Here is a 19,881-nt window from a genome sequence, read left to right on the forward strand (position 1 = left end):
CTGATTTGACGAAAGAGCCATATATTCAATGGGCAGTGGTCAGGCACGGCTATCGGGCACGGCTATCAACAACGCTTGATTTTGATCGAACAGGCAGCTGGGGTTCTATGAGTGACTGGAGCAGGCGAGTTACTTACCAGGCTTTGGCTTTGTTCCACACTTAGCGCTGGTCGGTCCATATACTCCGCTGTGCAGAGGCCGTTCACGATCTTTTGGTCTTTGATCGATACTGAGGCATATGTCACTGCAATTTTAGCTGCCGCATTCGTTTTGCTTTGATATCACCCATGGAGTAGGCGGATAGAATCTTCCATCGCCTTATACCATGTGAGTGACACTGTTTAGTTGGGAAACGTGGGTTTGACTTTTTCATTTCGCGTCACGTCTGCATATAAGGAATGCTGCGTCGTAGGATTTTACGATGGATCCAACATACCAGGGGGAGAGATTTTCGCATCGATGCACATCTAGTTAGGGAGAAAGTTGTCCTATCGCTGCGAATACACCAGTAAAGAACATGTGCGGAGAGATTCGTACGGTTTTTCAATGTCGAGAAGGCTACCACCGTACCTATATCACCTGCTACTCTGCGTGTGGAGTCGCACTTTTCATTCGCGTTGAAAGTGCCGCCTGTTGCTACTTCAAACCCGGTCTTCTCTAATGGGAATCGGAATTTCAACATGGTCTAGGTGACCGCAACGACTTGCAAGCGTACTTTTACCAGATCAAACATCCGTCGCTGAAGTGGTACAAACTCGTACTGCTGCAATCTCTTGATAAATGAACAATGCATGCAATACTTTGTGCCAAGGTTGGGCCAGCCGTACTCGGCTTCAACTTCGGAACATGTGTGGGGTAAGAAATTTGGAGGCCTGCTAACTGTCAGGAAGGGATGTCTGGCGTCATGGTGCCGACCAACTTTGGGGACGTCTCGCTAACACAAAACCCAATTTGATAATCCATTAGAAGGTGGATGATACAAATTGCTCTTCGCTCTAGATGCTAGTTCTAGGAGGTCACTTGAATCCCAATGTTCCTTCATCTTCAATGTCCATATGTCGCGTGCGGGACGAAGAGTACATAGATATTCTAGAGTGAATATAAATCTAAGTGCTCGATGATGGTTCGGATTTTGCAGAAGTGGTTGTGTCAGCGCTAGAGGTTTCGGCTGCCTACAAGGAAACAAAATTGTATCAGTTCGTGATTCTTTCTTTCATATACAAACAATAAAAACAGAGGTTGTATCGACATCTGGACTTACTGGTTCTGCAGGTGTAGTCTCAGACGCATGTTCTGTAGTTTCGGGAGCCTGTTCTGTCGCTTTGGGGGCTGAAGCTGTCTCGTTTGCAGCGTCTCCGGTCGTTGTGGTAGCTTCCTCCGTAGTAGCCTCCTACATTGCCGAGTCAGCTAAATCAGAGCAGCGCAATAGAACTTGACATACTCCGGCTGGTGCTTGCTGAGCAGCTGCGGTCAGGTTATCAACGACGTCAGGCTAAAAGGGAGGTGTGAGCTTTTTTTGGCCTTGGTTCGAGGAACCATCTTTGCTTACCGCCTGAGAATCCTTAGGAACGTCGCTTGCCTAACCCAGTCGCGTACATTAGCTTTTCACTGTCTCAAACCAAATAACACTTCTTTTTCCAGCTCACCTCAGCAAGTGCAATTGTCGAGGTGACGTCAGCTGGTGTACCCTCATCGTCTGTCATAATTTCAGGTTTCTGAGCCTCCGGCTCATGATTTTCCTCGGTCGAGGAGGGCGTTTCCTGGTGAGAATGGTGAGCCCCATGGGCATCCTTAGATTTGCGAGCGGAAGGCGAAAGAAGGTACAAAAACTACGCGGGAGTTGAGTAGATTCTTAAAATTGAAATGCCAGCTAATTCAAAGACGCACGAGAGGACCAAAGACGACCGCAGATCCAACCTATAGGATAACTAACATATAAGCGACTGGTATGCCAACGGTATAGAATATAACTAGTGACGCACGATCCAGGGCATGTCGGACTTTTTGGAGTCACCTGCATGTGATTGGGCACTCATGTTCCTCCTCGCAGCAGCAAGTGCGTAGTTGGCGCGGGGTCTAGCGGATGCACGAAGAGATGCAAACGCGCTGCGAGCGAGGCGAACAGTCATGGCTTCAAGAATGAATGTCTGAAAGACGAATTGACCGATGTGGAATTACCGACGGTCCAACGTTGACATTTCGAAATTCGTGGGACTCGGTGCGGGACAGACCGGCTGATGACGTAGACGGTAGAAGCTTGAATCGTACCCCAAACAAAGTATTTACTCGACTCTGATGAAGCATTCCATTCAACAATGTGTACGGTGCCATACACAAGCTGAGCGCCGAGAGCCTCTGAGGATTTGAGATAACACAAATAAGTAAATAAGTACCCTTGGCTACAAAGCACACGAGTATACTATATCGGGCTGGCGTTACTGAAATAGAGTAGTACTATATTAGAACATCGTCCACTATACCCCAGGACAACTGGTTTAGAGAGAAGCCTTACAGTAATCATTCGAAAGTGTTTGTTTAAAGGTATGAAGACATCGGAGAGATCCAAAGAGCCTGTATATAAGTCGTTTGGGGGATGGAGTCTAAGATATGGTTGGGAAGGAGATACTTGAACGTATGGACGACGTTGCTAGGGTTGGTGACCTCGGTAGTCTTCCATCTCGAGCCCTGGTCATAGGATTTGTTTAAGTGAAATCCCTTATATTCACCACCTTTTTGCGAGCCTCCAGGCCGTGAGGAGTAGATACTAGGCGTTATGATACTATAGCATCACAAGGTGTTGTAATTTGAAAATGACTTGACCCATGATCCTTCTAGTCGCACTCTCCATCTTCCTCCAGACGATTATAAGGCTTTTTGCAAGTGTAATATTTCAGCAGGCGGCCCTTGCTGGGCCGTGGGAGACTCTGCAATGTTCTATTTTGGTGTCATTTTCTATTTTGGTGACAGCTTGGATGGTTTGGCTTGCCATTGAGCAGTTGCGATAATGACTTCGCAATTCGTCCACAATTTCACCCGCAATCTCACTGCTCCTTCGCCATCTCTGCCCTTTGCCACGCTCGACGCTGTTCAAGACCCGCGACAATCTACTCTCAAGCATGACCTCCATGCCCTCCTTGCTTCATTTCCTCAATCCCAGCTGCTTGACTCACAGCAGGCCAAGAACGCGATTTCTGTTCTGCTAGAATATGAGAGAAAGGGAAAAGATTCTTTGACGGCTGCTGACGCTGAAGAGGAGGCGCTAAAAGAGGTTCTCATTGGGAGAATAGTTGTCAGTCTGTATGCAGAAGCAATGGATATCTACTTGACTCAGGCCGCCGAGGCTGAGGCTGAAGCTGAATGGTGGAGAGATATTGAACGTTCAAAGTGGAAGCTTGCCTGGTATCTTCTGCAGAGTACGTATATTCGATTTTCAATGACTGTATCGTGCAAGCCTTACCTGTCCAAATTCTAGCAACGCCAGTCCGTCTGTACAATGCAACTCGCGCAGTCGCCTCAGCCGTCCGTGCCCAGGGGTCACCCATGACCTTGACCTCATTCACACCTTCCTCCCTGGCAAAACTCTTCCCGACGTCACCTACATCACCGTTCAGGCCTACTGCCTTGACCACAGTTTGTTTCCCTCATTTGTCCCGAAGCTCATATCCAATGACTGGCTTTTTATACCTCCCACCCCCAACTATATCGGAAGATGCCCCATTCGGCAATAAAATAACTTATCAAGCTTCCCATTATTCTACTCTAATCGCTAATGGTGTCACATATCCGCTCTCCCTCACACGTCAAGAATGTCGTTCGAATCGCCGCGACCTTGAAGGTATTCGCAACGAACGTGCTGAAATCCTCGGACAACTTTCTCGAATGCGTAATTCCCTTGTTTCAATACTCAGCGACCCTTCCTATGAATACTCTGGTACAACCCACTTCCTTCCCAAAATTCAACGCTTCGTCGAAATTTTAGATCAGAAGGCTGCTGTGGATGTAGACACCGCCTACCCTTCAACCACTCAAGCGTTGGCACACTTGTCTCATGAGACTATTCCTCAGTTGAGGGTGTCACATAAACAGATGTTGGGAAATAACGCGTTGTTGAGGCCAAGGACTCTGGTTCTCATTTGGCCGAAAATCGTGTTGATTCCACTACTTTCGCTATATGTGTGCAAGTCATTGTATGCTTCTAGAGTGAGTTTAGAGGAAGTGGCGAAGGATGCAGTCGAGACCGTTAAAGGTTTCGTCAGAGGTTGGTTGTTGGAACCCTTGCGTGATGTTTTGAAGACTGTCCGTAGTAGCTATGCCGATGACGGCGTGGGTGTCCTGGTGAGAAAGGAGGGTGTCCTTGCAGATCTAGATGTAAGTAGTCCCCCTCCTTCAACCGCTTTCGGGAAGTTGATGTGCGCAAATTTTAGAGCCTGGAGCGTATGACGCTTTCTCTAGCCAGAGACAAACTTCATTACAACGAAAGCCAGCTCGCCTCTTTATCAAGACAGATACGTCTAGGTGATATGACACCCGTGATGGAAGTCTATGAAGAAGACATTCGCAGACCCCTTAGAAGCGCAATTGGAGGGACACTCTTGCGAAACGTCTTTATTCAAGTACAAAAAACCAAGGTAAAACGTACTCCTTGATTAATGTATCTGCCGCTCACATTTTTTCAGGTCGACATCGATCAAGCTCTGACTGGTATCGATCATCTATTGAAATCACAAGAACTCACCTTCGCATTTGTCGGTGTTGCTCCTGCATTGGCAATCGTATATCTGGCAGGGGGTGTTATTGTCGGTATCTGGACTGGAAATAGAGGGAGAGGCCGATATGGCGGGATCAACAAAAGGAGAAGCGTCTGGGATGCCATGCGGTACGCTGTCAGAAAAAGATCACTGAACACTTCTTTGACATGACATTACTAGACGTGTCGAGCGTCTACTTGTGGCTCAACCATCGGATAATCAACAAGTCGCGGCTCTTCCCTCTGGTTTATTACTTCTCTCCCTGGCCAACTTACGCGCATATGCTACCAGTAATCTTCCAACAAATTCTAGGCTTCGAGAAGGGTTTCTCGAAGACCTTGACGATCTGGAAAGTCCAGAGCTGGGCCGTGATGCCAAATTAGAGGTGGTTCATAGAATGTGGAGATGCTGGGGTACGACATTAGGTTGGAAGAATTGCGGCGAATATCGTTAAGGAACGGCGAGGAATCTGCTGCAACTATTCGTCTGTAATCCCTTGCTCTTGGAATAGTGATACGGGTTGCTCCTATTCCGGTTACTGACGAATGCTTTTCTGCATTTGTCCTTTACACAGTAACCATGATCGCTTCTCCGTGAGCATGTTATCTGTATGATTGCGAGGCATTTATGGATTATATATGGATTCTTCCTCCTCTCCACTTATCTCGATAATGTCCCCCTTTGGGTCCAAATGGCGTTGTTTCAACCAGGGTCTTCTCGGCGCGGAACGATAAACTATAGGACATCCTACCTCGCAAAGTATTATGAGATCGGACTTGAACGCTGAACATTTGAAGCCTTTTGATGGATGACCTTCCATATTCCACGCCTCATTTACTCTATCGCGTAGCCTTGATACAAAATCACCCATATTTTGTAGCATTGGTTCATGCGAGTCAAAGTCCACAATCGTGTGTTTCTACACCTTCACTCCAACTCCTTTCCTAGAATGTCTGCCAACTTATCCTTTGTGCTTTTCCCATCCTCTTCATCCAACTGCCAAGCAAGAAATCTGCGACAGATTTCTTCAGCAGCCCTCAACTCGTCACGTTCTTTCTCATCCATTTCTTCATCCAACAGCTGATTCAGCTCGTGCCTGGAAAGCAGGTCACTAAAAAGAGACCATTTAGCAAGTTACACAAACGTCCCGATACAAACTCGAGTACGCTAACCTAACGTGTCTTGCTCGTTGAACAACTCGAGTTGGGACACCACATAATAACGCACACTTTCCGGCATGAGAATCCAATGACAAACCCTCGGTCACTTTGTAGAGGTAAGTTATATTTTCCCCAGTGCTTGCCTTTATGCCATTTAATTGCGGAAAAGAAGCAGTAGACTCGTCGCCCTCGCTGATGCTCTCATCCGTCACGCAGAATATAACCTGCATATGACAAAATGTGATCGGCATGTTGTGAGGATTCAATAGTTGCTCATTGAAAACGTCATGAAAATGTGTCGCCACTAGAACCTTTGGACACTCAGCACCTCTGTTCAAGAGGTGTTTCAGGACACCGCAGAAAATTCCAGCACCGTCTTTTTTTTCCAGGCTCAGAACACCCCCATTACATATGATTGATTTTCACGCACCTGTGGATAGAGTACCCTTTCCAAACTCATCCAATAGAATGAGTGATCGCTTCGTGCAGTTTCGAAGTGATAGCGAAACCTGATTGAGGTCGATCATGAAAGCGGACTGGACCTATCATACCAGAATTCAGCTTCCACAAACTTGAAAACGAGATTTGATCTTTGGGCACTTTGGACACCGATTCTCGCGTGGATACGCGGGTGAAGACTTGAAGTATATCAGCTGTCAATAGATTAATATGAGCACTGAATAAGGAATCTTACTCTTGTCTACTAGTCCCAGGCGCGCATAATCTGCAGGTACGAAGCTATTCCCGTGAGATTAGTGAAACACATAACAAGTCCTTATTCTACCATCCAATCTGACCCATAAAGTCAACAACTTTCCATTTCAAATTAACAGCTCGCTCACCTGAGCCATGATCTGAATGAGAGCGACCTAGTGTTATTTCAGCAAAATAGAATATTTAGTACACGAGCGTCGACAAACTTGTTTCAAAAATACACTCTGTGAAAAAATATGTGAACCGGACCTCCCAAAATCACATAGAATCACAATCACCTTTCCGCAGGCATTCGCTCCCGTGCATAACATCACACTATTCAATATTTTTCCATCTTCATTTCGTAAGGGAGACCCGATGCCGGCGCCTCCCGCAATTTTTGTATCATTGGGCACGAACACATCAACCACCTGCTCCTGTAATGGATGTCTAAAGGCGAATGACGAATAATATCAGTTTCCCAAATGATAATTTCACCAGGTTCCAAAGTTCCACACCTTCCACCAACAATCTCAATCACGTTGTCTTCTACCATTTCCGGTTGCTTGTAGTTGTAGTTTCTTGATGCTTCTGCAAAAGACAGCAAGCAATCCAATTCGGCACAAATATCACAAACATCGCCTATCATCTTGTCATGAACAAGGACCTCTTCAAGAAGTTCTTGAATAATCTCAATTTCTCTATCAACAATGGCCGAATGAAGATCCCCGATATGATTGTCCATATCTATCCACGACATCGTTCAACCAGATGAGAATGAAAGGTACTAAATAGACGCACCATGCATCTCTGACGATTTGAAGTAGACATGATCACTGCTATCGGTCAATATCATTTTCGCATAAACCACTCAATCACTCACTCAGACGAAAACTAATCAAACAAACAAGTTCACAACATCAATCCATGTGCAAAAAAAAGAAGGCATCCCATACCTGCAACGTCCAATTATCAGGAACCGGTGCCAACCCTTCTTCCCATCCCTGCGAAATAGGAATACAAATTAGATACCCTTTTGCCCACCCCAGCTGTGTTAGTACGGACCACGTTTTCAACAAGTCAAAGAAAATCCTAACCTAACTGTGGGAAGTAAACCACATTGAGTGACATTGCCAAGTTCCTTGGAACATTCCGCGAAATTTGATGTGCAACATTCGACTAGTAATTTCCTCTTCTGAGCAACGAGAGGAGACCATGGATGAGGCCGACACTAGGACACTTACCAGAATAGAATCAATGCCGTGATACACATGCTTTTTATTATCCAACTCTTCATCTATACCGGGTCGAACGCATACTCGTTCGGCGAGCGTGGATTCCTCCCAGTCAATCTAAATAAATAGTCAGTGGGAATGAGAACTGTCATAAGAGTGGTCCCACGGACAACTTCATTTACTCGCACCCCAATTTCTTTGAGAATTTGAATATCGGCAGCTGTAAGGATCTAGAAGGGGTAAGATCAACTTCTTTAAAGCCTCGAGGACATACTCGTTGCAAGACGTCGATAGCATCCCCACCATGGAGTTCCGTTATTGTGTCACATAGCATAACAATATGAAAAGACAACTTGATAAAAAATGTCAGGTTAGTTGACGAACATCAAACGTAATACAGTGAAGTAGAATATTCATGCCTTTGCCAGTCCTTGCCAGTCCGCGAGTTTGATCTTTCCACTCCTCATGACAGCAAGCATTCGTGGAACATTTTTAACCCCTTTCAAATGGCCGTGCATCACGCCTGTTGGCGTTAGATTTTCGGGTCTGGAGAAGCATGCCACAGCTTCATGTCGCAATTTGATAACAGATATAGAACACGACGGTCTCATAAGCCATGAATACAACAAAGACCGTCCCAGCGTCGTTTTCGTATAGTTGAGAGTTCCTGAAACCTCACGATAATTGATAAACATCTAGTATGGCAATAGAAAATGTCACCAACCGTAAAGTGAAAGACCTTCCTTGAATTTCGACGAATGTACAGAAGCGTGGCTTTCATTTTCGAAAACTTGCAACGACCTAGATATGAAAGAGTTAGATGAACAAAAGCTCACAAAGAAGCGATTTACAATAAGGCATCCATATTTATATGCATGATTTCATTACTGTGGCGAAAGGATATTAAAAATAATCTTTGACAAACGAAGCGACGAAGCGAAATGAACCAACAGTGTAAGAACTTCAATTTCCCTAATTACCAATCCTTGAATACCTTCATCATTGAGGTCGCTCAACGCTTGCTCCCTCACAAGATGATCAATAAGTGCGCCCGCAGAAGACATCTATCAAGCCAAAAAAAAAGTCAAAAAAGGGTCAACACATTGAACGACGTAGTAGTACTTACACAAAGCGGCGAGTTCTCTGCACACGAAAAGTTGGATAACCGAATAGAAGCGTTCCAATGTTTCATAGTCGGGTCCCCCGTCTCTTCACGCCTTCTACTCATAAAATCATACGCATTGTGTGAAACACCACCAACACTTCCACTGGTCGTCTGAAGTGCAATATTTTCATCCACAGGGAGATCCGCCAGGCGATTTAGATATAACAAGCGATCTTTTCCTCTGGTAGGATTAAATTCTTTGTATGGTCTAATTTGAAATATCGCATTCGTCGTATCCACTGACACAAATCAAAAGTGAGTATATGCGTTATTGCGAGAAGTGGAGGAAGAAAAGCCTTACAGTGATCACGTATCGTATCAATGAAATTTTCATCAGACTTCGAGCTTGTGAGTACAACATCAGGCGAAGTTTGTTCAAGAACTATTTTTTTTTGTGATTGAGTATATGCACAGGGTAAATAAGTTGGATGAGATTGCGTACGCAAGACAGTGAAATCATAATGATGCGATTCTTGCGTATCTTCAAGCAAATACAAAACGCAGCTAGTAGGATGAAAATAAGCAGCACCAACTCGACCACTATTTGTTAATTTCAAACCAAAAAAAAAAAAAAAAGTCAGTCAACGAATAAGCAACCTAAAAATGCTTCCAACTGTGAACAAAAAACGGCCAAGGAAATCTATCATCATCAGCAAAAATGCAAATGACACAAAAAGACGTAAAATGGCAACAAGAAAAACCTTATTAGCATCCACCTCTGATTGTTCACTTTCATTATCGCTATCTGCACCACCGTGCATTGAATTCCACCTAACTCTCTTCGGGTTGGATGAATCGCGAACTTCATCGCCAGAACTCGCGCTTTCGTCTCTGGTGTTAGAATTAATCGAACTCTGCTGTCTTTTCCGAGCCATTATATGCGAAAAAGATTAAGAGGTGTCAAGAAAGTGGCGGGCTGAGCGTCGCGAAACTGAATGATGCGGTCACGTGCTGGGAACAGTTCTCCTTAACGAGTCCCGGCACTTGCAGCAGCTGTAAAGCCATTTTTTGTGGGCTCAAGGAAATTATGCTATTATGAGACGGGAAACTAGCAATGGAACAATAAGTCGTTTATTTTGTATTTTTGAGAAGATCCTTTGCATCATCTCCAGCGACTAAAAAATCGGCAAAGCGGAAAATTAGTATCTCGTAATTGAACAGCAGAGAAACATGACTTGCTATTGAGGAGGAGACCTTGGGAATCCAGCATCACCTTGTTACCAGACGTTGAAAGATGCGTTGCGATTTCCCTCGCTGCTTCGAGGCGACGAAGCTCAAGGAAACCCTTGTTCTTGCGCAATGCCTCTCCGACAAGCTCTGCTGATTGTGCCTCACCCTGCGCACGAACAATGATGGACTATCAAGAAGTGTAAGTTGAAACTGCGCATCATTATCCAAAATTGAATTATCAACGTACCTGCTTTTCTTGAATAGCCTGGTCAACAAGGAAGCGGCACGCAATGCCGTTTGTTGAGCAACCTAGGAAAGTGTGTTGAAGCTTCGATTTTCGTAAGTTACATGAAGGGTTGACTGACCTGTTTGGCTTCGACAGCATGGGTAAACTCAGGAGAGAACGCAACGTGGGTAATTGAGACATCATCGAGTACCATGTTGAACCGGAGAGCTCGTTGTGTCAAGTTCTCGCGAACAAGACGAGACACCTATATAAATAAACAGGGTCAGCTTGTTGGGTTCTTTGTGCTTGAAGGGAGGTCATCAACATACGTGTTCTCGCTGAGTGATCAACTGGCTAGCATTGAATTGTGCGACGACACTCTTCAAAACTTCGTTGACAATAGACGGAAGAACTCGTTCATCATAGTCTTGACCAAGTTCACGGTAGATTTGGGGAAGGTTACTCTGGAAAGGGCGGGAAAGAACACGACAAGTAATGTTGACCATTTGAAGATCTAGTTATAAATGGGTTCATTTCATGACGGCAATAAACTAATGAAAAAACCGACCTTTTGTTCCTGTAAGGCTGGCAATGCTTCGTGGCTTTGCTCGAATATCAAAAATGACAGGCCGCTCTACCCAGGGCAACTAGAAACAAACATGTAACAAAAGTATCGTATAGCTTCATAGTACGTACCACCAGGTGAGTACCTTCACTGTAAATGTCGGGTTTGACACCATGTATACTGAACGACATTTCGTGTAAGAAAAGTCTTCAAAATTGTGCAACGTAAAAGCTTACCGGCTGTACTTGATGGCACGGTGACCACCATCGACTATGAAACGCGTCAGGACATTCGGGTCGAATTGGGGTGGTAGTAAGGCATACCATTGAACAAACTTGCGTTGAGAGCATAACCTCCAACGACTAAGGCAATAAGGAGACCGCTACCAGCAAATAGGCCTTTTCCTGGTCCACCAGGTCCACCGCCGCCGGCTGCCCGGAATTGTCTTGCGATTCTTCTGAGAGCTTCTTGACCGTCCATGATACAAGTTGCAAAAACGGCATGTGAACGCGAGCCCTGCGTGACATGGCACGTCCGTCACCGGACATCAATGATCCATCTTGTCACCCAATAGGATTTATGTATTGTCACATCCAGGCATCCCAAGCTCACTGAAGACGCAGAATATTTTAGACGTTCGAGAGAAAATGCTGGGCCTATCGGCTTGGAAGGGCCGGAGTTATTATAGCTTTTTCTTCCGTTCGTCCCATCGGAGTTAGGACCAGATAAGACCCTGGTCTCGCACTACACTTGTCTTCGCTCCTACCATGATCGTCCCCAGTGGCCTAAGCAGTATTGTACGAGTCTTCCATTTCTTTTTCTGCACAAAGATTCAAGTTTTCAATCTAGTTTGGTTGGATATCCATTGCGTGCTGGTAAGTAGTTGCAACTCTCCTCAGTCACACGTCAGTCAAAGTTCATTCATTTCCTAGGATCGTGGTGTACTCTCCACAGATATACGAAAACTATGCGCTACAGTCTGGGCAAGGTCTCAGCGTAGCTTTTGTCTTGATATGGCTATTTGGAGACTTTTGCAATCTTATCGGTGCTCTATTTGCAGGTTTGCTACCGACTATCATTATCCTAGACTGCTACGTAGGTCCATGTCTCGTGTAAAAATGGCTTTACGCTAACATGGAAAGAACAGTATGTGCTGTGTGATGTGACGCTCTTTTGCCAAATCTACTATTACCGGTGGAAGCATAGTCGTCCTGTAGAAAATGGGGAGAACGAGCCATTACTTGGAGAAGAAGAGCAAGACAAACCCACACCACTGAGGGCGAAGACTTTGACGATGCGGTACACTGCCGCGGTCATCTTTGTGTGTCTCGTCGGAACGACTGCATGGTGGATTTCGGGTGAGGGCGAACAGAGAACACCAGGACACACCATCTCGAGAGGGAACTTTTGGAAAAGCCAGATATTTGGGTGGTTAAGCTGCATGTCCTTTGTGAGTTGATTAAATTTTTTGCTCAGTCGATCCGAATTCATAGTCGCCAGATTGGCGCCCGGATTCCGCAAATAAGTAAGGACTGTTCTTTATGTACTAGCGGTCAGTGCTGATGATGTTAGTCAAAAACTTCAAGACGCGGTGCAAGGGCTTGTCGCCTGCGCTCTTCTTCTTTGCGATATGTGGCAATGCCGCGTTTGGTGCATCTATTCTGTCCAAGAGAATGGATCGCGACTACATTATTCTCAATGCCAGCTGGCTGACAGGTAAGGGGACTGGATAGGCAGGGATCAGTATTAATGACGCCCACAGGGAGCTTGCTGGTTGTGACACTGGATATAGCAGTGAGTGGGATAGTATGGTGTGCTGTGCTTTGCTGACGCGATGCAGGTGCTGTGTCAATTTGGAGTATACCGTGCGAGGGCCGAATAGATAGAGTAGTGTAGTCTGATGTGGCTGATAAGATGGACTGGAGTGCCTCGTTGCGTTCCTCGTGTCCTGCGACCTCCCACGTTGCAGGTCACTCTCCGTCTTTTCTGGATCCCTGCCCGCTCTTGTAAACACACAGCTGCACGAGGCAGAATGCTTATAACCCCTTCTTTGTCGTCATCTCAGTCTCATGGCCCCCGTCGCCTTCGACGCCCCGCCCCGCTTTTCCGCAAAGCCCCGTCCCCTCCCCAACTTTCTCAACACCAACTACGACGACATCTATGCCCCCCGCACCCCCTCCGGTCCAAAGATATCTGCTCTCCGCGAGGCCATCAACAGCCTCGACGCCCAGATGGCCAGGCTCATGACCCAGCGCCAGGCACTCAAGTCCCAGCTCGAGCAGGAAGTCCGTCTCCAGTCCCCCGTCATCCGTCTCCCAAGCGAGCTCTTGTCCTCCATCTTCGTCATCGGCGTGCTGGGCATGGGCGACGAGGACCCAATTATGGTTCCGACATTGATGCTGGTCTGGTTCGTGAATAGTCTATCTTCGGTCCCGCTACTCGTGTTCATTTTACCATAATAGCCGTTACTGGGAACAAGTCGCCCTGGACACCCCAAAGCTATGGGCTAAAGTCACTATCAGCCCTCACGATCCCATTGACAAAGCCCGCAGAAGACTGGAGCGTTCCAAGTCGTGTCCCCTCGATGTCACCGTCAACTTTACGCCCCGGCTGGATAACTCTTACAGCGTCAGCGAGCAAGTGATGCTCGCTATGGATCTCCTCCGGCCCGCCCTGTGGCGCACAAGATCCTTTTCCCTCAGCGTCCCAAACCGTTCGCAAGTCCACGCTGCTCTCCTTCAGTGGAAAGACGATGCCCCCTTGTTAGAAACCCTATCTATCCACATATACCATTCGATACAGGAAGACCACCGAGCAGCACCGACGGCTCCTCTCTTCATCGGCAACACCCCTCGGCTACGCTCCTGTTCCTTTACATCATTCAACTTCGGCTGGGACTTGCGCTTACTTACGCGACTCCGTGTTCTCAAGCTCGGTGGCTATTTCAACGGCTCAACTCCCTCACCCTCAACCCTGATTGCTGTCCTCCGTCAATGTCCGCAATTGGAGGAACTGGCTCTTCGCAACATCGCGGATGTCGATTTGTACCCTTGTGGTCCCCAAGAAGACACGATTCCAGAAACTCTGCCTTCTACAAATAGAATCATCCATCTCGCACGACTCACGAAAGCGTCGTTCCATTATACTGGGAATGCTCTCACGCAACACATCATGTCCCAAATCGCTTTTCCAAATCTGGAGCAACTGGAGCTGTGCTATCTGCAGGATATCAACTCGATTATCAAGTACCTCCATACACAAGCTCTTACACGTATCTCCTTAAAGTATCTTCGCATCGAATCATGTCTTCTCAACGAGATGTCATTCGTCAAACTCCTCTCTCGTCTATCTTCCCTGACGGTTTTGGAAGTCATCGACATGGAAGATTTGACTTCTTACTTTTTAAAGGTATGCACTCTACGTCCTTTATCTTTTTTACACCGGTGGAATCATGCGTTTGGTTCAGGCATTGACATCCTCACAACCATGGATCTGTCCTCACCTCGAGGACCTCAACCTTGATGGCTGTACAAGCCTCGACTGGGACTCTCTACGATCATTTGTCGAAGCCCGTCTTCCTCCCAGTCCAAACGGATTCGCTCGATATCACACCTCAGTCATGGCTATGACCACCTCCGCCTCCGAAGCAGCAGCCTCCCAAGCCCGCGCCAAAGTCAATTTTACAACCCATTCTGGACTTCTCAAACCAGAGAGATTGCGTTCGATAGACGTCACACGGTGCAGTCAGATCACCTGGGAAATGGTGCAATGGCTTAAAATGTATGTAGCTGAGGTGCGATGCGAATCAGCTCAAGGGGTTTGGGGAGAGAATGTCCTGTCATAGCAGGACATTTTAGCTAAAACCTCCCCCTCGCATGTATTTGATTTTTGATATTTTTTTTCTTTACGAACAGATAAGAAATTATGATTTCGCCTGTGGCGCGAAACCTTTTTTTTTTCTTTTAGATTCGATCTCGATTGATTTTTGTCGCTTCACCATTTGCTATTTACGTGGTAACCTTATCTCCTGGAAGGATGGAAAAAGACTATTGTATTATAGATATCATAATTCAACCGATTTGCGATGGGGAATGAATTATTCCAACTCATTATGAATTCATGTATGCAATCAAGTTCTGACGTCTCTCTTCTTCTCCACGTTTTTGCCTCTCATATCCCCTCCGCCCACGACCAAACTTTTCTCTCCGCTTTCGTGCTTCTTGTGCAGCTTTCATATGGGCATTCAATGCCGCCGCATGGTGTGTAACGCGTTTCACAGAAGCTTTGTACGGTCCTTCCGTTTTCGCTTTGAGCCCAATGCCCAGCCGGTCCAACTTTAAAACCGTGGCTATTGGTGTTAATAAAGCTGTGCCTCCATGCGAGTTGTCATTGGGACCTTCTTTTCTATTCGTATTTCTGATTCTCTCGTTGTGAGCTTCAGAAAACTCCTCTTCCTCCTCCTCCTTGACACCGATATCACCCACTTCTTCGTCAATTTCTGATTCGGAATCGGTCAATGTTAGGTCGATGACGTCGTTAGAGATTTTTTCCGCCGGCCTGACGTCAGAGGGACCGTGACCGTCCTGCTGTTCCCTTTTCTTCTCGAGTTTCATCATTGTCATTTCCGTGTCCCGGGTTTTGTGTTTGCCCTTGTCAAGATATGACGTCGTAGTTGATGATGATGATGACGATGATGATTGAGTGTGCAAGCGTCTTGAACCTCCTCTTCCTCCTCCTGCACCGAGAGCTTCCCCTTCATTCCATCCACCCTTTTGTAACATTGTAAATCCTCTATTGGAAGGACCAATTTCTAACCATACAGGTGGATGGTATTTAGGTTCAGAAGGTAATGGAGGAGGGTCTCGCGCAAGTATATCAGCGAGAGTAGGTGGAGGGGTAGATGGTGCACTACTAGAAGGTGCTGATTGAAGAACTTTCTGAATAAACCAATCATCCTTGTTCTTCTTTGTCTGCGTCCGATTTCGACGTTCAATAGGAGATTTCTTAGACACCTCTACAGATGAAGATGTTGGGACTGGAGCAGATGACGGTCGAGGTTGATATGACGAAGGACCTGAGTCATTGGCAATAGCCAAAGAGCGATACCAAGATGATAGTGATGTACCAAGGGACGAACTCGACGTAGTGTGCTTTGAAGTGGATGGTCCTGCATCACTATCAAAACCATACGAGATAGTGGCAGGCACAAATTTGGGAGGAGGTCGCTGAGCTCGGAGGAACGATGCAGAAGCTGCTTCTCTCCATAGCTTATCATCATCGTCGGGTCCCTTATTGGCATCAGCATCGGTTTCGGTGTCGGTTTCGGGGACTTGATTCGTCTCTAGCTGTAACCGTTCCTTGTCTTTATCAGGGTCATAATGAGAGTATATGGTGTAGCTGGTAGTAGCCATTCAAGAGAGGCTTAACGAACTGATCATGACTTATGCGGGGCTGACTAAGCAGGAGTCCGCTCATCCAATCTTCCTTAGTCAAATTCTGTCATAACCTGATTTCCAATTCAGTACGCGTGTTTCGCCAAAGCCCACTAGAGTAGGCACACCGTACTTCTCAACAGCTTTACCCGTCGAGGGCTCCATCTTCCTTAACGCATCCAGAGATTAAGAGTCAATCGAGGCATTGATATTGCATTGGATATCATCTCCGTAATACCTTCAAGTAATGAACATAGAAAGCAGTACATGTTGGACAGCGGAACGAACCAACACCACTTATAGCTCTAGCAGCGTTAGTCATTTAAGGCTTCAACATTGATTTGCCGGGCTTTCCACGAGGCAAAAGGTGTGAATACGGTCGTACGACCAGCACCTTCGTCTCCAAAACCATTAACTTTGGTCAAGTTTCGCCCGGATGGTTTAAGTGGCCTTAATGCATCTTATCTGCCCGCAATCAGTCTAAATGGCTATGAAAGTGAACAAAAACAGAAGCTGACCTTATAGAGTTAGCTTGTTCCGGAAGATTATTATTGTATATAGAAAAAAAATACAGAGTATACATCATGTCCCAGTGCTCTGCTGCAGTCGAACAGTCCACAGTTCTCTAGGTAGCGTAGCCACAATCTAAACAGACAATCAGTTATTGCATAGTGATAAGATATGGGAGGACTGACACTCTTAGCAACTTCTTCTCCGCCAACATCCCAGCCACTTTCCGCAATATTCAGCACGCAACCATCCACGAGTCGACCGATAAGCAGCCCAATGCCGTGTTGTTCGCCCGTAAACTTTCGCCACTTCAACAAGTTTTGAAGTAACTTGACGCGCCGAGCCATAAACCTTCGACGAGCAGGGATAGCTTCTGGGTTGAACTGCGACGGACCTTTGATCACAGAATCATATTTGCTGATAAGGTTTTCCGTATCGGTGACAGCATTCTGGAATATCATCATGGTAGATTTCCGGAGATTCTTTGAGGTACAATGATGAGGATTTATCATCTACGAACATACAAGCACTTACCTGGAGCTTCACATTGTTTTCCTCGACGCTAGCCTCAATCTCTTCTATAAAATCAATTATCCTTCGGATATGCCGTCCCGAATACGCGTTCAAACCACCGCCTTCTATAATTTTACATATCCTTGGAATGACAGCTGTGGAAATCATTGAAGCAACAAGGTCTCCATCTGGACCCAGTTCTTCATCTCCATATTTACTCCGCGGCCTCGAGTATTCATGAAGTCCTTTATACCATTTGAAAGTATCGAGACTTCTATGGTCCTTTACGTCATTTTAGTCCACCATCACCCTACAAAGTAAACAGATGCACGGATTACTCACCTCCATGAAATTCCATCCAACCATTTCTAGCCTGACCCAAAACTCCCAAACGCCGACAACACCCAATCCTCCCCAAGCGTTTACATAATCGTCTGCATACTTTTCTCTCCATGAAGCCCATCTGCCTTTCCCTGGATTTCGGAACTCCTCGGCTCTCACATCAGCGAGTACTTCCTTCTTCCGCGATGAAAGAGAAGCGGTAGCAGATGTATAGGCTTCTTCATCATGTGGGGGTAACGATGAATCGGTTGAGTAGCCCTCCTCGGTTTCCTGTGCTTTCAAATTCTCCATGCGAATCCTTCTCCGTTCCAAGCGTGCCACGCGTCGTTCGCGCCGAAGAGCAGCAGGGGGAGGTTTAGGTATACTCCTACCGTTCTCATCGACTTCATCCGGCTCCCTGTTCCGCGGCTCTGGGAGAGGACCGAGACACCATGAAAGGTCATCGTCATCTTCAGCCTCTCGCCGATCTTTGACAAGATCATGTCGTTCTTGAAGAAGATAAATTTGTTCCTCTTCAAGCTTTACTAGCATTGGATCCTGAAAAAAAAAGTCAGGCTATTGTTTGGACACATTTATGACAACCAACTTTTTCATCGAGGAATCCTGCGACGCTTTCCACCCAATCTCGGAAGCTCTCAAACCAGGCTCGTTTCTCCTCGGCGCTGCCAACCATCTCACGCATCTCTTTCTCGCGTTTTTCAACTGCTTCCCTTTCTTGAGCGATATTCTCAAGAGCAGCGGTGTTCTTTACATGAGATGTGGTAATTTTTGCCAGTTGGCCAGAAAGACGAGTCAGCGCAGGTGTGAGTGTTGGCAATGAAGCAATAGGTGGGACTAGATGACCGTCAATATTCTGAGTATTCAAATGATGATGACGACGTACTGGGAGCCGGTTTATACACTTTCTTGGCTGCGGCAGGCGCCAGCTCCGGCGTACGGTGCCCACCTCTCCGTAGTTGTTCCTGTTCCCATTCCATGGTCTCCTCGTCCTCTTCATCTCTGACATTTGTTCAGTATATTTGCATCTTCCACGTAAGGAAAATATCACATACGCATCTGCGATTAATTCCTGCATTGCGGTACGGCGATCAACTGCCGCTTTTTTCCTAGCTTTCTTTCCAAGCGCAATACGTTCTTGAGCACTTGTGTATTCCGCGAATTCTGCATGAAGAATTTTTGTCACTTGAAAGAGAACGGTTGATTTTGACAACTTGACGTACCATCATCACCTTCGCCTAACTCATCCTCCTCTCTGGCCAGCCGGGACTCTGGATGTGGACCTGCGTCAATATCTTCACGCTTGGTTACGCTTAAAGATACATAATCTTCTTCATTGGATATCCCCGTCTTCCGTAGACGCTCTCGACGATCTTTTGCGTTTTTAACCATAGATTCAGAGTGTATTACCGTTGTGCCATCCTCTACGACTTCGTGAATACGATAACACATACCCTCGTGGAGGATGACATACCCATGTCGACGTCTATTACTTGAATGGATGAATCAAGTTCGCCGGAAGCGGAAACAGGCTCCGTATTCATGGATGGTCGTGAGGATGGGGTATTCGCTTTCAGTTCATTAAGATAGGCTTGATCATATTTCGGGCCATCGTTCAAAGATATCGTAGCCTGGTCTAAATTCGAAGGGACGCTCCTGAAAGGTGGAAACGAATTAACCATTGAACCTTCAAATACAATTGATGCCACTGACGATGGATGTTTTCCGAGTGCGAGTTTGCGACTTAGACTGGATTTCTTGACTTGGAAAACCTCTCCATCATCTTCCTGCCCGGTGATATCAGTTATTTCGAAAGAAGAAAACAAAACCATTCACTCACCTCGTCGTCACCGCCAAAACTCAATTTTGATTTGGCTTTGTTCTTCTTGACTTTACTTTTCAATCTAGCAGCAAGTACGCTAGGACTTTCTACAGATTCTCCAGCACTTTTGGCCTCTCCTTCGTTTCCAGGAGCCAAAGTACCTTCGGGCGAAGCATCGCGTTTGCGCTGGGCGGGTTTCGACCTGGTCTTTTTGAAGATGAGCGGCGGGGGCGAAGTCATGCTTGGGGGACATAAAGCCACGTGACTTTTGCATGACGTTCGGGTGAGCGTGATTTTCCCACG

General features: G+C 46.2%; 8 protein-coding genes across 8 annotated transcripts; 3 read left to right on the forward strand and 5 right to left on the reverse strand.

Annotated features, from left to right (window-relative positions):
- Window positions 1-971: 971 nt before the first annotated feature.
- AGABI2DRAFT_137220 (hypothetical protein) lies at window positions 972-2,185 on the reverse strand. The gene is made up of 7 exons (XM_006462486.1): window positions 1,983-2,185; window positions 1,888-1,917; window positions 1,647-1,829; window positions 1,550-1,579; window positions 1,442-1,492; window positions 1,262-1,390; window positions 972-1,172 (listed from the first exon to the last, which is right to left on the reverse strand). Exons 1-7 carry the CDS (start codon window positions 2,127-2,129, stop codon window positions 1,107-1,109), a joined length of 636 nt encoding a protein of 211 aa, XP_006462549.1. The 5' UTR covers window positions 2,130-2,185; the 3' UTR covers window positions 972-1,106.
- A 778-nt stretch (window positions 2,186-2,963) lies between these two features.
- On the forward strand, window positions 2,964-5,202 carry AGABI2DRAFT_179255 (hypothetical protein; the record flags this gene model as incomplete). Its single annotated transcript, XM_006462487.1, has 5 exons — window positions 2,964-3,413; window positions 3,473-4,368; window positions 4,425-4,628; window positions 4,677-4,876; window positions 4,929-5,202. The coding sequence occupies exons 1-5, from the start codon at window positions 3,005-3,007 to the stop codon at window positions 5,200-5,202; spliced, it is 1,983 nt and encodes a 660-aa protein (XP_006462550.1). The 5' UTR covers window positions 2,964-3,004.
- Window positions 5,203-5,636: 434 nt separating this feature from the next.
- AGABI2DRAFT_186443 (hypothetical protein) lies at window positions 5,637-9,876 on the reverse strand (the record flags this gene model as incomplete). Its single annotated transcript, XM_006462488.1, has 26 exons — window positions 5,637-5,859; window positions 5,921-6,284; window positions 6,339-6,450; window positions 6,509-6,546; window positions 6,603-6,646; window positions 6,693-6,700; window positions 6,751-6,777; window positions 6,829-6,846; window positions 6,901-7,051; window positions 7,120-7,348; window positions 7,403-7,440; window positions 7,491-7,495; window positions 7,558-7,634; window positions 7,699-7,780; window positions 7,846-7,953; window positions 8,007-8,066; window positions 8,111-8,188; window positions 8,256-8,503; window positions 8,561-8,637; window positions 8,688-8,723; window positions 8,788-8,900; window positions 8,963-9,240; window positions 9,303-9,383; window positions 9,444-9,541; window positions 9,616-9,641; window positions 9,778-9,876. 26 exons carry the CDS (start codon window positions 9,874-9,876, stop codon window positions 5,676-5,678), a joined length of 2,679 nt encoding a protein of 892 aa, XP_006462551.1. The 3' UTR covers window positions 5,637-5,675.
- A 113-nt stretch (window positions 9,877-9,989) lies between these two features.
- AGABI2DRAFT_193675 (hypothetical protein) lies at window positions 9,990-11,467 on the reverse strand. The gene is made up of 9 exons (XM_006462489.1): window positions 11,286-11,467; window positions 11,199-11,232; window positions 11,094-11,142; window positions 10,966-11,044; window positions 10,727-10,911; window positions 10,537-10,662; window positions 10,419-10,436; window positions 10,181-10,358; window positions 9,990-10,116 (listed from the first exon to the last, which is right to left on the reverse strand). Exons 1-9 carry the CDS (start codon window positions 11,440-11,442, stop codon window positions 10,073-10,075), a joined length of 870 nt encoding a protein of 289 aa, XP_006462552.1. The 5' UTR covers window positions 11,443-11,467; the 3' UTR covers window positions 9,990-10,072.
- A 191-nt stretch (window positions 11,468-11,658) lies between these two features.
- On the forward strand, window positions 11,659-13,022 carry AGABI2DRAFT_193676 (hypothetical protein). Its single transcript, XM_006462490.1, has 8 exons — window positions 11,659-11,759; window positions 11,812-11,837; window positions 11,895-12,057; window positions 12,110-12,412; window positions 12,463-12,487; window positions 12,535-12,678; window positions 12,725-12,756; window positions 12,803-13,022. Exons 1-8 carry the CDS (start codon window positions 11,730-11,732, stop codon window positions 12,842-12,844), a joined length of 765 nt encoding a protein of 254 aa, XP_006462553.1. The 5' UTR covers window positions 11,659-11,729; the 3' UTR covers window positions 12,845-13,022.
- A 9-nt stretch (window positions 13,023-13,031) lies between these two features.
- On the forward strand, window positions 13,032-14,920 carry AGABI2DRAFT_206955 (hypothetical protein; the record flags this gene model as incomplete). Its single annotated transcript, XM_006462491.1, has 3 exons — window positions 13,032-13,369; window positions 13,425-14,370; window positions 14,429-14,920. 3 exons carry the CDS (start codon window positions 13,032-13,034, stop codon window positions 14,804-14,806), a joined length of 1,662 nt encoding a protein of 553 aa, XP_006462554.1. The 3' UTR covers window positions 14,807-14,920.
- Window positions 14,921-14,995: 75 nt separating this feature from the next.
- AGABI2DRAFT_179258 (hypothetical protein) lies at window positions 14,996-16,401 on the reverse strand. Its single transcript, XM_006462492.1, has one exon. It carries the CDS (start codon window positions 16,371-16,373, stop codon window positions 15,072-15,074), a length of 1,302 nt encoding a protein of 433 aa, XP_006462555.1. The 5' UTR covers window positions 16,374-16,401; the 3' UTR covers window positions 14,996-15,071.
- A 527-nt stretch (window positions 16,402-16,928) lies between these two features.
- AGABI2DRAFT_179259 (hypothetical protein) lies at window positions 16,929-19,818 on the reverse strand (the record flags this gene model as incomplete). Its single annotated transcript, XM_006462493.1, has 11 exons — window positions 16,929-17,039; window positions 17,090-17,386; window positions 17,439-17,699; window positions 17,760-18,296; window positions 18,346-18,593; window positions 18,643-18,758; window positions 18,812-18,920; window positions 18,980-19,186; window positions 19,231-19,412; window positions 19,470-19,543; window positions 19,597-19,818. The coding sequence occupies 11 exons, from the start codon at window positions 19,816-19,818 to the stop codon at window positions 16,977-16,979; spliced, it is 2,316 nt and encodes a 771-aa protein (XP_006462556.1). The 3' UTR covers window positions 16,929-16,976.
- Window positions 19,819-19,881: the final 63 nt, after the last annotated feature.

Source organism: Agaricus bisporus, assembly GCF_000300575.1.
Source record: "Agaricus bisporus var. bisporus H97 unplaced genomic scaffold AGABI2scaffold_7, whole genome shotgun sequence".
NCBI classification, from domain to species: Eukaryota; Fungi; Basidiomycota; class Agaricomycetes; order Agaricales; family Agaricaceae; genus Agaricus; species Agaricus bisporus.